Source organism: Lycium barbarum, chromosome 7 (assembly GCF_019175385.1).
Source record: "Lycium barbarum isolate Lr01 chromosome 7, ASM1917538v2, whole genome shotgun sequence".
Lineage (NCBI taxonomy): Eukaryota > Viridiplantae > Streptophyta > Magnoliopsida > Solanales > Solanaceae > Lycium > Lycium barbarum.
In genome coordinates this window covers 104,007,505-104,021,662 of record NC_083343.1, presented here as the reverse complement: position 1 = coordinate 104,021,662, position 14,158 = coordinate 104,007,505, and the positions used below count along the sequence as shown (strand labels likewise).

Sequence of the window (14,158 nt, the reverse complement as noted above, 5' to 3'; positions counted from 1 at the left end):
CCTTTATCTCAAAAAGTCATCCAAAACGAAGCGGGGAAAGAGTTTTGATGAAGTTGGGCTTTTATAAAATTCGAGAAAAATTGCACCAGGCACTAACTGGCCTGGCGCTGTGAGTGGGCATCGCGGCCTGCCCCGTGCTAGGCATATTTTACTGAGTCTGCTGATTTTTTCATTTCTGAAAATTTGTCCTTCGTCGCGCTAGGCAAATATTTCATTGAATCGACAACGTTCAGTAAAACGGGCATAACGCCTAGCACAGAGATCCATTTGATCTCGGCCGTATATCGTTGGAAATGTATGTCAAAGATCTACAACTTTCATGTTTTAAGTTTTCTCAAATTACCAACGGATTTTCACGTAAACAGTCTGAAAGTCAGACCTACTGCAAACTTAATCGATTCTATTCGAATCTTATGCACCTGACTATTTGTCTTGACCTTAAAACAACTATTTCCACCCAAACTTATTCCGATAGGACTTCACATGGGTAAAATGTCACATTAATACTCATTTAACATATTCACACCTAACCTGAATTTACAGTGTTATACCTTTTGATTAATTTTATTTTATTTAAGTTCTTTTTATAGCCAAGTGATGCAGCTAGTGGACACGTTTCAACCACAGACGTAAGATCATTTGGTGGCAGTAATCCTAATGACAACCAATGAAGTTTCGTGTAATTGTATTAGACAATTAAGTATGGTAGTTGATTGAATGGACGTAGCAAATCCTTTATGATTAATGGTTTGAGTGGATGTGTTTAATTGATTTTTTTCCAATGAATCTAATATTGAATGGTAAATTTATCTTTACTTATACACACACACGTTGGTTATTATGGACCTAGCATTTGTTTAATATTACATCCACAGATAATAATTTCATCGGCTCGAATGACTATCATGATTCTTTTTTGAAAAATAAAATAAAATTATAACACCACCTAGAAAGACTAATAATTATTTCTTTTATTGTTCTCAACATACCTATATTAGCACTAATGGTATGTAAATATTGAAACTTCTTGTTCAAACTAAATAACTATTCAGATTTAGGGTTTGTAGAGTTACTTGTAAGGCTTGTTTGAAAACCCCTTATCCAATTTGATTAATCGTCATTTGATGATTAATCTGAATCAATAGTTTCATTTTTATAATAATCTAATTCTAAAATTCTTTGAATCATGTGATCAATTGATAGCGGCTCTCATATAAAAAATAAAGTTTTTTTTTTTTCATGTTTAAATAGTATTAAGTCCATTATTATTGTTTTGAGGACCATTACTTGTTGTCAAACTCATCAAATCATGTGTCTAATTCACGAAGGCTCTCATGTTATATCATAAAAGTTATTTTCATGTTTAAATAATGTTAAGGTTATAATTTAATTAATTAATTTGTTGCTTTTTTGCCAAATAGTAGTGTTTTGAGGACCGTTACTTGTTGTTAAGCTCATTAGATCATATGTCAATTGTTGGGACTCTCATATAATATAATAAAGGATTAGTTTCATATCTAAATAGTGTCAAGTCCTTATTATAATTTAATTAGTTAATTAATTATTTGCATTTATGCCAAGTAATAGTCTAGCCTATATATAACAAGTGGTCGTGGACAAATGATTTAGTTGAGTAGAAAACATATCTCTTGACAATTGACATGGACCGATTTATGATATACTTTTCCGTAGTCCATCATCAACATAGAGGGTAGTCTCTGCTCGTTGGTGAAGTGGTTGAGCTTTTACAAAAATTGAGAAATTAATTAGAGATAGCAATGACTGAATTGGATAACAATGGTTGAGAGCTAGGGATAACAATGGCTGAACTGAAAAAGCTTTCAATCGTTGGGGAGTGATTTTCCTGAATTTTTGCCAGAAAAGGGATCGGAAATTGGAGAAAAATAGGAGCTTTTGGAGTTTTGAAGGGAAAAAATGATTTTTATTTCAAATTTGAGTATTCTAAAACTTTGGGGATGAGAAATATTTAGTAGTTTTCAAGACTTTGAGGCTGGGTATAAGTCTTTTAAGAATTCCGGGATGAGACATATTTTGTATTTTTGAAGACTTCTTGAAGACTCAAGCAGGACATTTAACCAAGAGACCCAGGTGTCTGCCAGCCACAAATTTAAGCAGATTAAAAAACATGGGACATATATTAGACACGAAAACATGAATGTATGGTTGTCATCTGCTAGCTATTTTAGATGAAATTAGCACATATTTGTCTAGCGTGTCCTATTCCACTTAAAATTACAGTTACATTTTATGCCAAGATCTCACATAAAAAAAAAAATAAAAAAAAAATACAAACATATTTTGGACTTAAATCAATAATTAATAATAAGAGAGGCCACTAGCCTAGCATTGAACCACTCTATTTCTGGTAAATTTCCCCTGTGATAAATTCAAAATTGGATGACCACGGGTAGAATTTCACCTGCAATTGGGCATGCTTTCATTTCTCTTAAGACATGTCATTGAGGAAGCTCTTAGCTCGAAGCCCTGTCACATTTGCATCCGATCGTTTCTTGATTCTTAGCCTCATGCATGACTCACTAAACATTCTGCAAAATCATAGTGTTACTTCATCAGATCTTATGTTATTATTCCCACAAAAAGCAAACATAGGGGATTCATTTTTCCTCAAAATATATGCTAGCCTCGAATTTTTTGACTTAATAATAGTAGTTATCACTTCAAGATGTTGTAAATGAATCTGATTGTCTAGTAAAACGTACGTGGTCCAAAAGGTTTCCATTGTGATAATGTTTAGCTCGATCTGGCATTCTCTTTGTTGGCTTATGTGTGACTTTAAATACTTTTTCCTTTGTGCAAAAATACGTATTTGTCAGCAATTGTCAATTCAGGAAGAAGCCGCGTAAGGTGAAATTCTTGTAAAAATAGCACTGATTTACCATTAATTTCTAGTCTATCTTTTTAAAAAAATATCTACTATCATGTATTTCAAAATTTTACAGGTGAATTTTACCCAAATACTTTTTCTAACTCACACGCGGCTTCTTTATCTAGGCGGTGTGCATACAATCAGATATTTAAAAGTGTTATCAGAAAATATTTCATAAAATTATGTATTAGGAGTAGTAGAATTTAGTGCTATATTCTTAAAATGGAATAATTAATTACATATTTTTAGTCATTGTAACATCTGACAAAATAAACTAAATTTTAATTAATGTTATGTGTTTTCGTCCCTCCATTTGAAAATTGCAATTTTAAAATTGTCGAAGCCAGCAAAAGAACATTTTCTAGCATCAACATTAGTCAGGTTTGGAAAATTATTCCAACCCTAAGGATATCGCCGGATATAACAAACACTAATGTGACAAATACAGGTTGTTTCGTTGAAAATTCATGGAACTTATCTCACAAAATACAAACACTGAACAATGTAAATCAAACAATCAGTAATATATATATATATATATATATATATATATATATATTAGCAAATGACTTCAGGTAGTATCTTATTTCAAGTATAACATCATAAACTACCATATATAGAAGTAACTAATTTTTCCCAAGAATATGACCAAACTTTTGGTAGATAAACTTACACTTCCCCCGTCTGTTTTTACTTATCCTGTATTAATTGACACACCGATTAAGGAGCCAAATAGAATGACAATTTGCTATATCAGCCCTAATTATTATAAAGTCATCTAATGATTGAAATTAATAAAACATATATACTTTAAAAGTTGTGAAGCTACTAAAAATTTCTTGAACTTTCTAACCCAATAATTAAGAACATGGGTAAAATAGGTATGAAATGATAAATTATCTATAGGTTTTCCAAACTTGACAAGTGAAAATGAACGACTATTTTTAATATACAGGACAATTAAAAAATGGACAGATGGAGTATTAATTAGGGGTGTGTTCGGTATGGAGGAAAACATTTCCCGGAAAATGTTTTCCAATTTTCCCATGTTCGTTTGGTAAAAAATTTTGGAAAATATTTTCTTTAGGAAAACAAGTTCCTCAAAAATAGGGAAAATGACTTCCCTAAAAAAAGTAGGGAAAACAAGTCTATAAGTGCATTCCACCAACCACCCAACCACTCCCACCACCCCACCCCTTCCCCCACCCCACCCCACACCGACCCCACCCACCCACCCCTGCCCCACTCCCTAGCAAAAAAAAAAAAAAAATTAATTTTGTTTTGAAAAAAAAGTTTTCAATTTTTTTTTTTGGTTTTTTGCACCACCCCACCCCCACCCATCCTCACCCCACCATCCCTTGCCCCACCCAAAAAAATATTAATTTTGTTTTGAAAAAAAGTTTTGAATTTTTTTTATTGATTTTTTTTTTGTTTTTTGCACCACCCCAACACACTCTTACCCCACCCCCACGCCAACCACCCCTGCCGCTAGCCCACCCAACCCAAAAAAAATTAATTTTGTTTTGAAAAAAAAGTTTTGAATTTTTTTTTTTGCACCACTCCACCCCACCCCCTGCCCCCCGCACCCCTCCCAAAAATAATTGTATTGAAAAAAATGCTTAATTTTTTTTTTTGCACCACCATACCCCCCCCCCCCCCCCTCCCAAAAAAAAATATTGATTTTGTTTTGAAAAAAATAGTTTTGAATTTTTTTGTTTTTTTTACACCACCCCACCCCAACCCCCCCTCCCCCCAACCAAATTAATTTTGTTTTGAAAAAATAGTTTTGAATTTTTTTTGTTTTTGATTTTTTGCACCACCCCACCCCAAATGAGGCCAGCGATGAATCGAAAAAGAAATCTTTATTGATTCTACCTCCTATTTTTTATGAAGAGAATGAATCTTTTTCTCGAAGGATCAGAAAAAAATGGGTCCGGATCTCTCCTGCGTAAAGGGTTTCCCCATAATGGCCATGAACAGTTGCTCCAGGGGTGGCCAAATAAGGCTTAGCTGATCGTATCACTATCGAGTCAACTTGAACAAGTATAACTTGACCCGATTTGAGGGGCAATCCGTTTTTGGCTATACATACATTTTCACAAATCACCCCCCCCCCCCCCCCCCCCCACAAAAAAAATTAATTTTGTTTTGAAAAAAAAGTTTTGAATTTTTTTTTTGTTGGTTTTTTGCCCCACCCACCACCCCCTCCAAAAAAAATTGAGGGTGTGGGGTGGGTGGTTGTGGGGGTTGGTGTGGTATGGGTCCACACCGGGGGGATGTGGCGGTTTAGAAAATCCAAAAAAATTAACTACTTCAAAAAAAAAATTTGGGGGTGGGGTGGGGTTGGCGTGGAGTTGTGGGAATTGGGTGGGTATTTTCCTGAAAATGTTTTCTACCAACCAAACGAACATGAGAAAATAAGTAAGAATTTCACTTATTTTCCGCTAACCAAATGAAAATGAGAAAATACGTAGAAATTCACTTATTTTTCAGGAACACATTTTCTAGGAAAACATTTTCCTTCATACCGAACACACCCTAGGACAGACTATTAATGATGAAAGGTAGAGAAGTGAAACTTACTCCCCGGGAAGGCGGGAACATCACCGAGCAACATCCAGTCTCCATCTTTGAGCTGTTTCGATGGGCTTAAAAAAACCAGCTTATAAACCAAAAAAATAAAAAATAAGTTGGGGTAGCCCAACTTATTTTTTTTAGGCTTATAAGTTGTTTTCGGCTTATAAGCTGCTTTAGATTAACTAAGCCAAATGAGCCCAATTATTTTTTTGGGCTTATTTTAAGCACAAAATGACTTATAAGGTGGCCAGCCAAACACTAAAAAAAGCTGAAAACAGCTTATAAGCTGTTTTCAACAACTTATAAGCTGTTTTCAACAACTTATAAGCCAATCCAAACGGGCTCTTTGTCCTCGTATATTGACACATACTCTGAATTGTCTGCATCCTCCAATGCTTCACCTGTCCACAATTTTTGCATCTCTCATTATTTCCCTTATCTTCTTTGTTTCTAAAGTTTCATTTTTAACAAGAATCTGCGACTTAAGTAGCACAAAAAAAAAGTTGAACCAAACTAGTACAAAAAAAAAAAAAACACATTAATAGGTTTCACGCACGAGTTTCGTGAGTGAAAGGACCAAACTGCAAAATTGCACTTTGGGCCTTTCACGCACGAAATTCGTGCGTGAAGCAGGGGACCATAAAACCGACCCCTCCTTCCCCACCACAGATCCCGACCGTTCACCCCCACCACACCCCCGCCATCAACGACCATTTTAGGTGGTCCCCAACCCCCAAAACGCTATGTTGTTGCTGTTTTTCAATCCAAAACTCAATATTCTTGGTATATTGAAATGTAGGAACAAGTTTCTAAGGTTAGATTTTGGAATATAGCGGTGCAGAGCTCATTTTGAAAATTCAAAAACACCTTCATTCTAGGTATTTTACTACGAATTTTTTATTACATTGCTAAATATATTATTACCTTAGGACGGATCTGTGGTGGATTGCGCATTGTTTTTGCGCGTTGTTGGGCAGTGGGCGCAGGGACTGCCCAGTGGGTGCGGACTGCCCCCTTTAAATTTTTTATTTTTTTAATTTGTTTATCTATTATTAATTAGTTAATTATTTATTGCTTGTTTATTTAGTATTTGTTAATTGTTCGATTAGCGACTTAAGTATTTATTAATTGTTAGACTAGCCATTTCAATTGTTAGACTGCTAATTATTTATTTAGTTTTTGCTAAGGCAATTGTTTATTTGTTAATAATTTCTTAATTGTTTCATTAGTTAATTAATTGTTTATTTGTTAAATATATGATAATAATTTATTAATTTTTTGATTAGTTACTTAATTGTTTATTTATTAAATATATGATAATAAATTGTTAATTATTTGATTAGTTAGTTAATTGTTTATTTATTAATTATTTATACTGATTGTATGCTAACTAATTTTAATTATTTGACTTATTAATTTTTAATCTTTATATTTTAGGATTGAAAACCCTTAGTTTAGGATTCATAACCCGTAGATTAGGATTGAAAACCCTTAATATGATTTTCAATAAAAGATTACATAACTAATATTACTTGTTAATGATTTATTTAAAATACGTAAAATAGATGGGTCACCACAATCCTTAATAAAATTTTTCATAAAAGATTACATAACTAATATTACTTGTTAATGATTGATTTAAAATACGTAAAACAGATGGGTCACCACAATCCTTAACAAAATTTTTGATAAAAGATTACATAACTAATACTACTTGTTAATGATTGATTTAAAATGCGTAAAACAGATGGATTACCACCCTCTTGATCCGGGGCCCTTCGACCGAGAGTTACTGTATCTTCAGCCCGAGCATAGGTCGCAACATATATGGACATCCGACCTGCAGCTTGAGTCTCAGGTCCGTACCCGGTTAGGGGACTCAGCATGGGAGCTCTTAGCTGCTCGCCCACCACATCCTCGTGTCCTGGATATATTACGTCGGGGCGGTATCTACCGGTGCGTCGAAGTTAGTCAGGTATAGCACGATAGGTCGCTAGTGACGGCATTGATTGAGAGGTGGCGACTGGAGACGCACACATTTCATCTCCGCACCGGTGAGGCTACCATTACCCTTCAAGATGTGGAGGTCATTTATAGGCTACAGGTTGATGGACGCCCATTGTATATTGAGGAGCCTCCTGTGCTGCCGCCTTACCGGGATGAGTTGACTAGGCTTACCGGTTTCGCGGCTCTGGATGGTCACATTTCCAGCCAGAGTCGGCTTTTGTTGTCGGCCCTTTACGCTCACTTGAGCCTCACAGACATGCAACATCCGATTGGAGAGGACACACCTCATGCTGATATTGACTGACGCGCGCGTCTATACTTACTCATCATATTCGGGGCCATCCTGTTCCCGAACACTTCGGGTTCGCATTTGGGCTTGAGGTATCTTCGGTATATCGACGATCTCGCCGAGATAGGATGTTATAGTTGGGGCGTTGTTGTGCTGGGATACATGTATCGAGGATTATACCGATGTTATATGGGCACGAGGGTAGAGGTCCCTGGATTTTGCTCGCTCCTTCAGGTAATATATTTAAGTGTGTGTAATTAAACACAAAATATATTTTTTTAAAACGACGACTGATAAAATATTTTTTAAATGACTATATCAGATATGGGTGTGGACTAGGTTGAGACCTTTTCAGCCCATACCAGCTCACCCTCCCGCTGACTATCTTACTGTGTCGATGCCATATGTGCGGAGATGGTCGTGAGGCGTTGGTACGGACCATTCAGACGATGCGCTATGAGAGCACTGCCCGTACGGAGGCCCTCGAGACTGCGGAGTATGCAGCACGGATGATTGAGCTTGCCGAGACTGGTATGAGACAGGCATATGACTTTGCGCGTCTCCATGAGCGTGTGCCCGCTGCCCCACCTGGGGCAGCAGGTGGTCGTGGTCGCCGAGGAGTTGGTGGCCGTCGTAGAGGTGGTAGGGCTGGCAGAGGTGACGAGGCTCCGGCGACTACAGATATCCCATCGACTTCTCATTCCAGGCCGTCGACTTCACAGACGCCTCTGTATACGCCGGACCCTTTTTCAGATTATGTGACCTGGCCTTCATTTCCACATCCAGTAGTTCGTGATCCACAGGGTGAGCGGCCGGTTTGACGACTATATGTTTGAGGACTTCGTGTTTGATACGACACAATCTGTATCTCCTGCACCGGAGGCCGCTCAGGAGCCCTCTCACCAGGCATCTCAGGAGGTCGTTGACACACAGGTTTGACTTTTACAAAAAAGTAAAATAATTTATTAATTATTTGTTTATTTCAGGTTAAATCTAATCTAAATTGTTTATATATATTTCAGGTTCATTCCACTGCGCCAGTGGACCCATCTCCTGCATCGAGCCCCACTCAAGAGACCGTTGAGGATCCAGCTCAGGAGCCCTCTCACCAGGCATCTCAGGAGGCCGTCGACACACAGGTTTGACTTTTACAAAAAAGTAAAATAATTTATTAATTATTTGTTTATTTCAGGTTAAATCTAATCTAAATTGTTTATATATTATTTCAGGTTCATTCCACTGCGCCTGTGGACCCATCTCTTGCACTGGACCCCACTCAAGAGACCGTTGAGGAGCCAGCTCAGGAGCCCTCTCACCGGGCATCTCAGGAGGCCGTCGACACACAGGTTTGATTTTTGTTTATTTCAGGTTCATTTTAGAATAAATCTAAATTAAATTGTTTATATGTTATTTCAGGTTAATTCCTCTACGCTTGTGGACCCATCTCCTGATGAGATTGACGAGGAGTCATGTTATGAACCGGCCCCACCGCCCACCGTCATTTCCCATAGAAAGCATGTTATGAACCGGGGTCCGGGTTGAAAGAAGGGAAGGAAGGGAAGCAAGGATGATCATGCCATAGAGCATGTACAGATTAAGAGGAGGAAGGGGGATGGAGATGATGGTGGTGGTGATGGGGTTAGCCTTAGGCCTAGCCGAACTCTAAAGGCTCCCACTTGTGGGACCTGAGATTGTGAATGCTGTAAATAAAGTGTACATTTTATGTTATTATTTTCTCAATGATAATTAGTTATCTTAATAATAACTCGTGCGACGGATTGAAAAAACGTGATTTTAGTAGGTTAAAAAAAAGTAACCTATTAAATTTGTGCATGAAAGTGAAAGTGAAAAAACTTAAAGTGTTAGGAAAATTAACCTTTCACGCACAGAGGGGTCGGTTTTATGGTCCCCTGCTTCACGCACGAATTTCGTGTGTGAAAGGCCCAAAGTGCATTTTTGCAGTTTGGGCCTTTCTCCTATTAATGTGTTTTTTTTTTTTTTTTGTATTAGTTTGGTTCAACTTTTTTTATTTTGTGCTACTTAAGTCGCGGGTTCTTTTTAACAATGTATAATTGAAATAAGTAATTGGACTCCTCATTTGGGTAGAAACAGATAGATTTAGATGTTTTAAGTCTTGTATCAAGACTAAATTTGTGACAACAGGTGCAATATATTAGTTTTTTGAGAGGTTATTCAATTATCTGTACATATATTCAAGTTTAAAAATAATATATGCGATCATATATTCTGTTGCTCCCTCTGTATTACTTGATGCGGCAAAGTTTGGCTAGGTATGAAGTTTAAAATTTGTTGTCTTAGTTATGTGTCATAACATTTGTATTGCTATAAAATTTTCGAAACACTATAAAATAGTTATCATTAATAAAGATAAACGAAAAAAGCTAAAATTTAAATATTTTAAAATTTAGAAAACTTCTATTTGTTTTGGAATGGATTAAAAAGACATATTGACACATAAAAGATGGAAAAGAGGGATTCGTAAATAGTGTATCCGTACATCCTTTTGCAAAGTAAACTATCGAGGCAACATGCAGAGCTAGGGGCAAGGGGTTGGGTTCCTCAACATTCTCTTTGCCGAAAAATTATACTTTGTAAACAAGTTCAAAATTATGTAAATATAACAATATTGAATTTCTTTGGCTTCTTCATGTGTGTGAATCGGCTTAGTAAAGATTCTGGCCCTGCCACTATTTCGAGGTATCAAAGTTTTACAATTGTGTAAAGCAATTATCTTAATTTGGCAAAGTATGAAACGTCATAATACTTAGAAAACCGAGTACACATTGAGAGATCTAACACTTACCAATTCCATAGTAATCAAAGAGCTGCTCAAGAGTCACGACAAGTTCAGAATACCCTTTGTCTGTGCCCAAATCAAGTTTTCGTAGAAACGGGGCACCATCCATGCTAACTTTGACGAACATTTTCGACGATTCACGACCATTAAAGCTATTTTGCTTCTTCCTATAAGCACAAACCGGTGGCCATTTCATGTTATCGTTGTTGCTGCTTTCACCGTCAGCGTTGTTTATTTCTGAAAACACCCTTTTCTCCCCTGGAATATCCAATCTAAGCTCCGTAATTTCAAGTTCCATCGCCATTTCTTGTGTTACATGCAACCTTTTTTTTGTCTTTGTAACTTCTAGTTAATCTTGAGATTGCGACTTAATTGATTGATCGATATATGTAAAATAGATAATGGGTTTGAAGAGTGAATTAGTTTGTATACGGTACATAACCGGATAAACTTGTGTCCGATGGGGACCGGAGTAAAGGATGGAGTCGAGGGGTCAGGAAAAAACGTTCAACTCTGCTTCAACACCGAGAGTATTTTACTGGATACGGTAAATCCAAGCCTAAAGAGCACGCTCAATATATGTCCCGGATAATCAGTTATGGAGTAGGTCATGCGTCATCCAACCATTCCGCCACTTGCGCTGACAACAGTACGGGTGTCAGACCGTACGGACTAGCCTTATCCATTTTAGGATTTTTCTAGAAAGGCTTTTTCTACATTGTACTAGGGCCCATTTATTGTTACCTATAAATAGAGAGTTATCCCTTCCTTTTTTAGGTGAGCCTTTACTATTCAACAGATTGTAATCACAAAAGGGGCATAAATATTTCCTCAAGTATTTTGGCTCGGATAACAGAAGCTTCTTCTGGACCGGACCAGTTCATAGCAATTGTCAACTCTTCTTTTCTAGTTTCCATTACAATTATTTGCTAATACATATCATTACTTATTCGCTATCTCCTTATATTATAATTAAATCTATCCACATATCCTATCCACCACTTATAAATTTAATTGTTATCCACTATTTGGGGCTAAACAGTTTGGCGCCCACCGTGGAGCATAGCACAATAGTGGTGGTTTAATCTTTGCTACTTCTTTTTTCACTTGTTGTTTGAAAGTTTGCAGATTTGCAAAAAATATTACATTCGAAATGGCAAGCAGCGGTCATTCCGGGCATGTGAACAACAACGAGATAGTTGCTGAAAATGAAAACAACAGTGGGTTATGAAACCCGCCTGCGGATCCAGCCAACTCCAATGCTGTCAACTTAAGAGAAGGCCTCAACCGGTAGAATAATGTCAATCAGGAGAAGGCCGCCCTTCCGGCCACAGATCCTTTGAATAGCCATAACTCAATTACTTTGCCTCGAGCTCAAGCCCAGAAATCACCGGATATACCGGATCAGATTAACTTACGTTTAATATTTGAAATACTGCAGGAACAAGGGACTGCTATAGCCGAACAAGGGGTTGCTATAGCTCAACTTCAGAGCAAAGACGACAAAGTAACTTCAACAAAGCCAAAAGGGGTTACTGAACCAAGGCGAGAGGAAACACGGTTAGTCAAGAGCAACGGGTCCGGAGCCGGTTCGTCTACCGAGGTTTTGAAGATGCTCAAAACTTTGGCAAAACAGGTTGATTCAACGGAGAAAAGGGTGGAAACATATAACTCCCTGGTGGATCAGATCCTGGGAGCACCCCCGATCTTGAAGGGACTGGATTCAAAGAGATACATTCAAAGACCTTTCCCTTCGAGTGCGGCCCCAAAGTTGATCCCGAAGAGGTTCAAGATTCCGGATATTCCAAAGTACGATGGGACAACAGACCCACTGGAGCATGTGACCTCGTACACTTGTGCCATAAAAGGCAACGATGTCGAGGAGGATGAAATAGAGTTGGTATTGCTAAAGATGTTTGGTGAAACATTGTCCAAAGGGGCATTCACTCTGTACGACCATCTGCCCAAGCATTCCATCATTTCCTTCGAGATGCTCGCAGATGCATTTATCAAAGCCCATGCTGGGGCCAAGAAGGTACAGGCTAGAAAGGCGGATATTTTTAGAATCACTCAAAAAGATAATGAGCTACTACGTGAATTCGTGAATCGGTTCCAAAGGGAACGGATGGAACTTCCCCCAATCCCGGAAGAATGGGCGACACAAGCTTTCACCAAGGGGATCAATCCTCAAAGCTCAACTACCTCATTCAAATTAAAGAAGAACTTGTTGGAATACGAGGCAGTAACTTGGGCAGGTGTCCATAACAGGTACGAGTCGAAGATTCGCATAGAGGATGATCAACTTGAACTTCCCTCGGGTCCAGTAAATGGAAGCAGGAACCCTGAAAGGTCGAGGAGAAATTATGAACCGGAGACACGGCCATCCAGGGAAAGGTACCAACCATATTCTCAACCGGAGAAATCCAACTTTAGGTCGGATAAAGGAAGAAGCGACCTCAGTTATTTCTCGAGTAAAGGCGAGTTGATCGTGGGTCAAACAGCCGAGGGTTGTTATTTAGAAGCGATACCGGTAGTTCAACCAACAATGGAGACATACCGAGTTTATCAGAGTACAACTTCAACATCAATACATCAGACCTTTTATCGGCTATCGAGCATATCACAGAAGCTAAAAGGCCAAGACCGTTGAGATCTGATTCGGCTTAAAGGGATTCGAGCGTGATGTGTGAATATCATAAGACTCACGGTCATAGAACAGAGGACTATCGCCAATTAAGGGAAGAGGTGGCTCGGTTGTTGAAAAATGGTCATCTTCGAGAATTCCTGAGTGAGCGAGCCAAAAGCCACTATAAAGGAAGGGAAAATCACAAAAAGACCGAGCCCGTGGAACCACAGCATGTGATCAATATGATAATCGAAGGAACGGATACCTCTCGAGGGCTGATGATGAAAAGAACAAAGGTTTCGATTACACGAGAAAAACGGACCAGGGATTACATGCCCGAAGAGACTATTTCCTTCAATGATGAGGATGCAGAAGGCATCATGCCACCACACAACGATGCATTGGTAATCTCTATTCTTATCTTTAAATCTCAAGTTAAACGTATTTTGATTGACCCAAGTAGTTCAACCAACATTATCTGATGGAGAGTGGTAGAACAATTGAAGTTGCTGGATCAAATCATCCTGGTAGCTCGTGTGCTCAGCGGATTAAATATGGCAAGCGAAACTACAAAGGGAGAAATTTCTTTGCTGGTCAACATCGGCGGGACCATTCAGCAGACCGTGTTTTATGTCACCGAGGGGGAGATGAAGTATAATGCTTTACTCGGCAGACCGTGGATTCATAGCATGTGGGTGGTCTCGTCGACATTAAATCATATGTTGAAGTCCTCAACTTCGGAAGGGATAAAAACTGTCCGTCGTGAACAACCCGCAGCAAGGGAAATGTTCGCGGTCGAGGAAGCCCCCCCCTCCCCCCACCGTTCTGAAGAAACCGGTTCAAAAGGTTGATGAGCCAATCAAAGGCAAAGACACCAAATAGTAATTAAAGAATGCGAGCTCAAATAAAGAACAGAAGGAGGTGAGCTTGAAT

At 38.2% G+C, this 14,158-nt stretch overlaps 1 protein-coding gene across 1 annotated transcript; it reads right to left on the bottom strand.

Annotated features, from left to right (window-relative positions):
• Positions 1-1,861: 1,861 nt before the first annotated feature.
• LOC132602370 (auxin-induced protein 22A-like) lies at positions 1,862-10,903 on the bottom strand. Its single transcript, XM_060315246.1, has 4 exons — positions 10,606-10,903; positions 5,825-5,886; positions 5,488-5,543; positions 1,862-2,567 (listed from the first exon to the last, which is right to left on the bottom strand). Exons 1-4 carry the CDS (start codon positions 10,901-10,903, stop codon positions 2,468-2,470), a joined length of 516 nt encoding a protein of 171 aa, XP_060171229.1. The 3' UTR covers positions 1,862-2,467.
• Between the last annotated feature and the right edge of the window lie 3,255 nt (positions 10,904-14,158).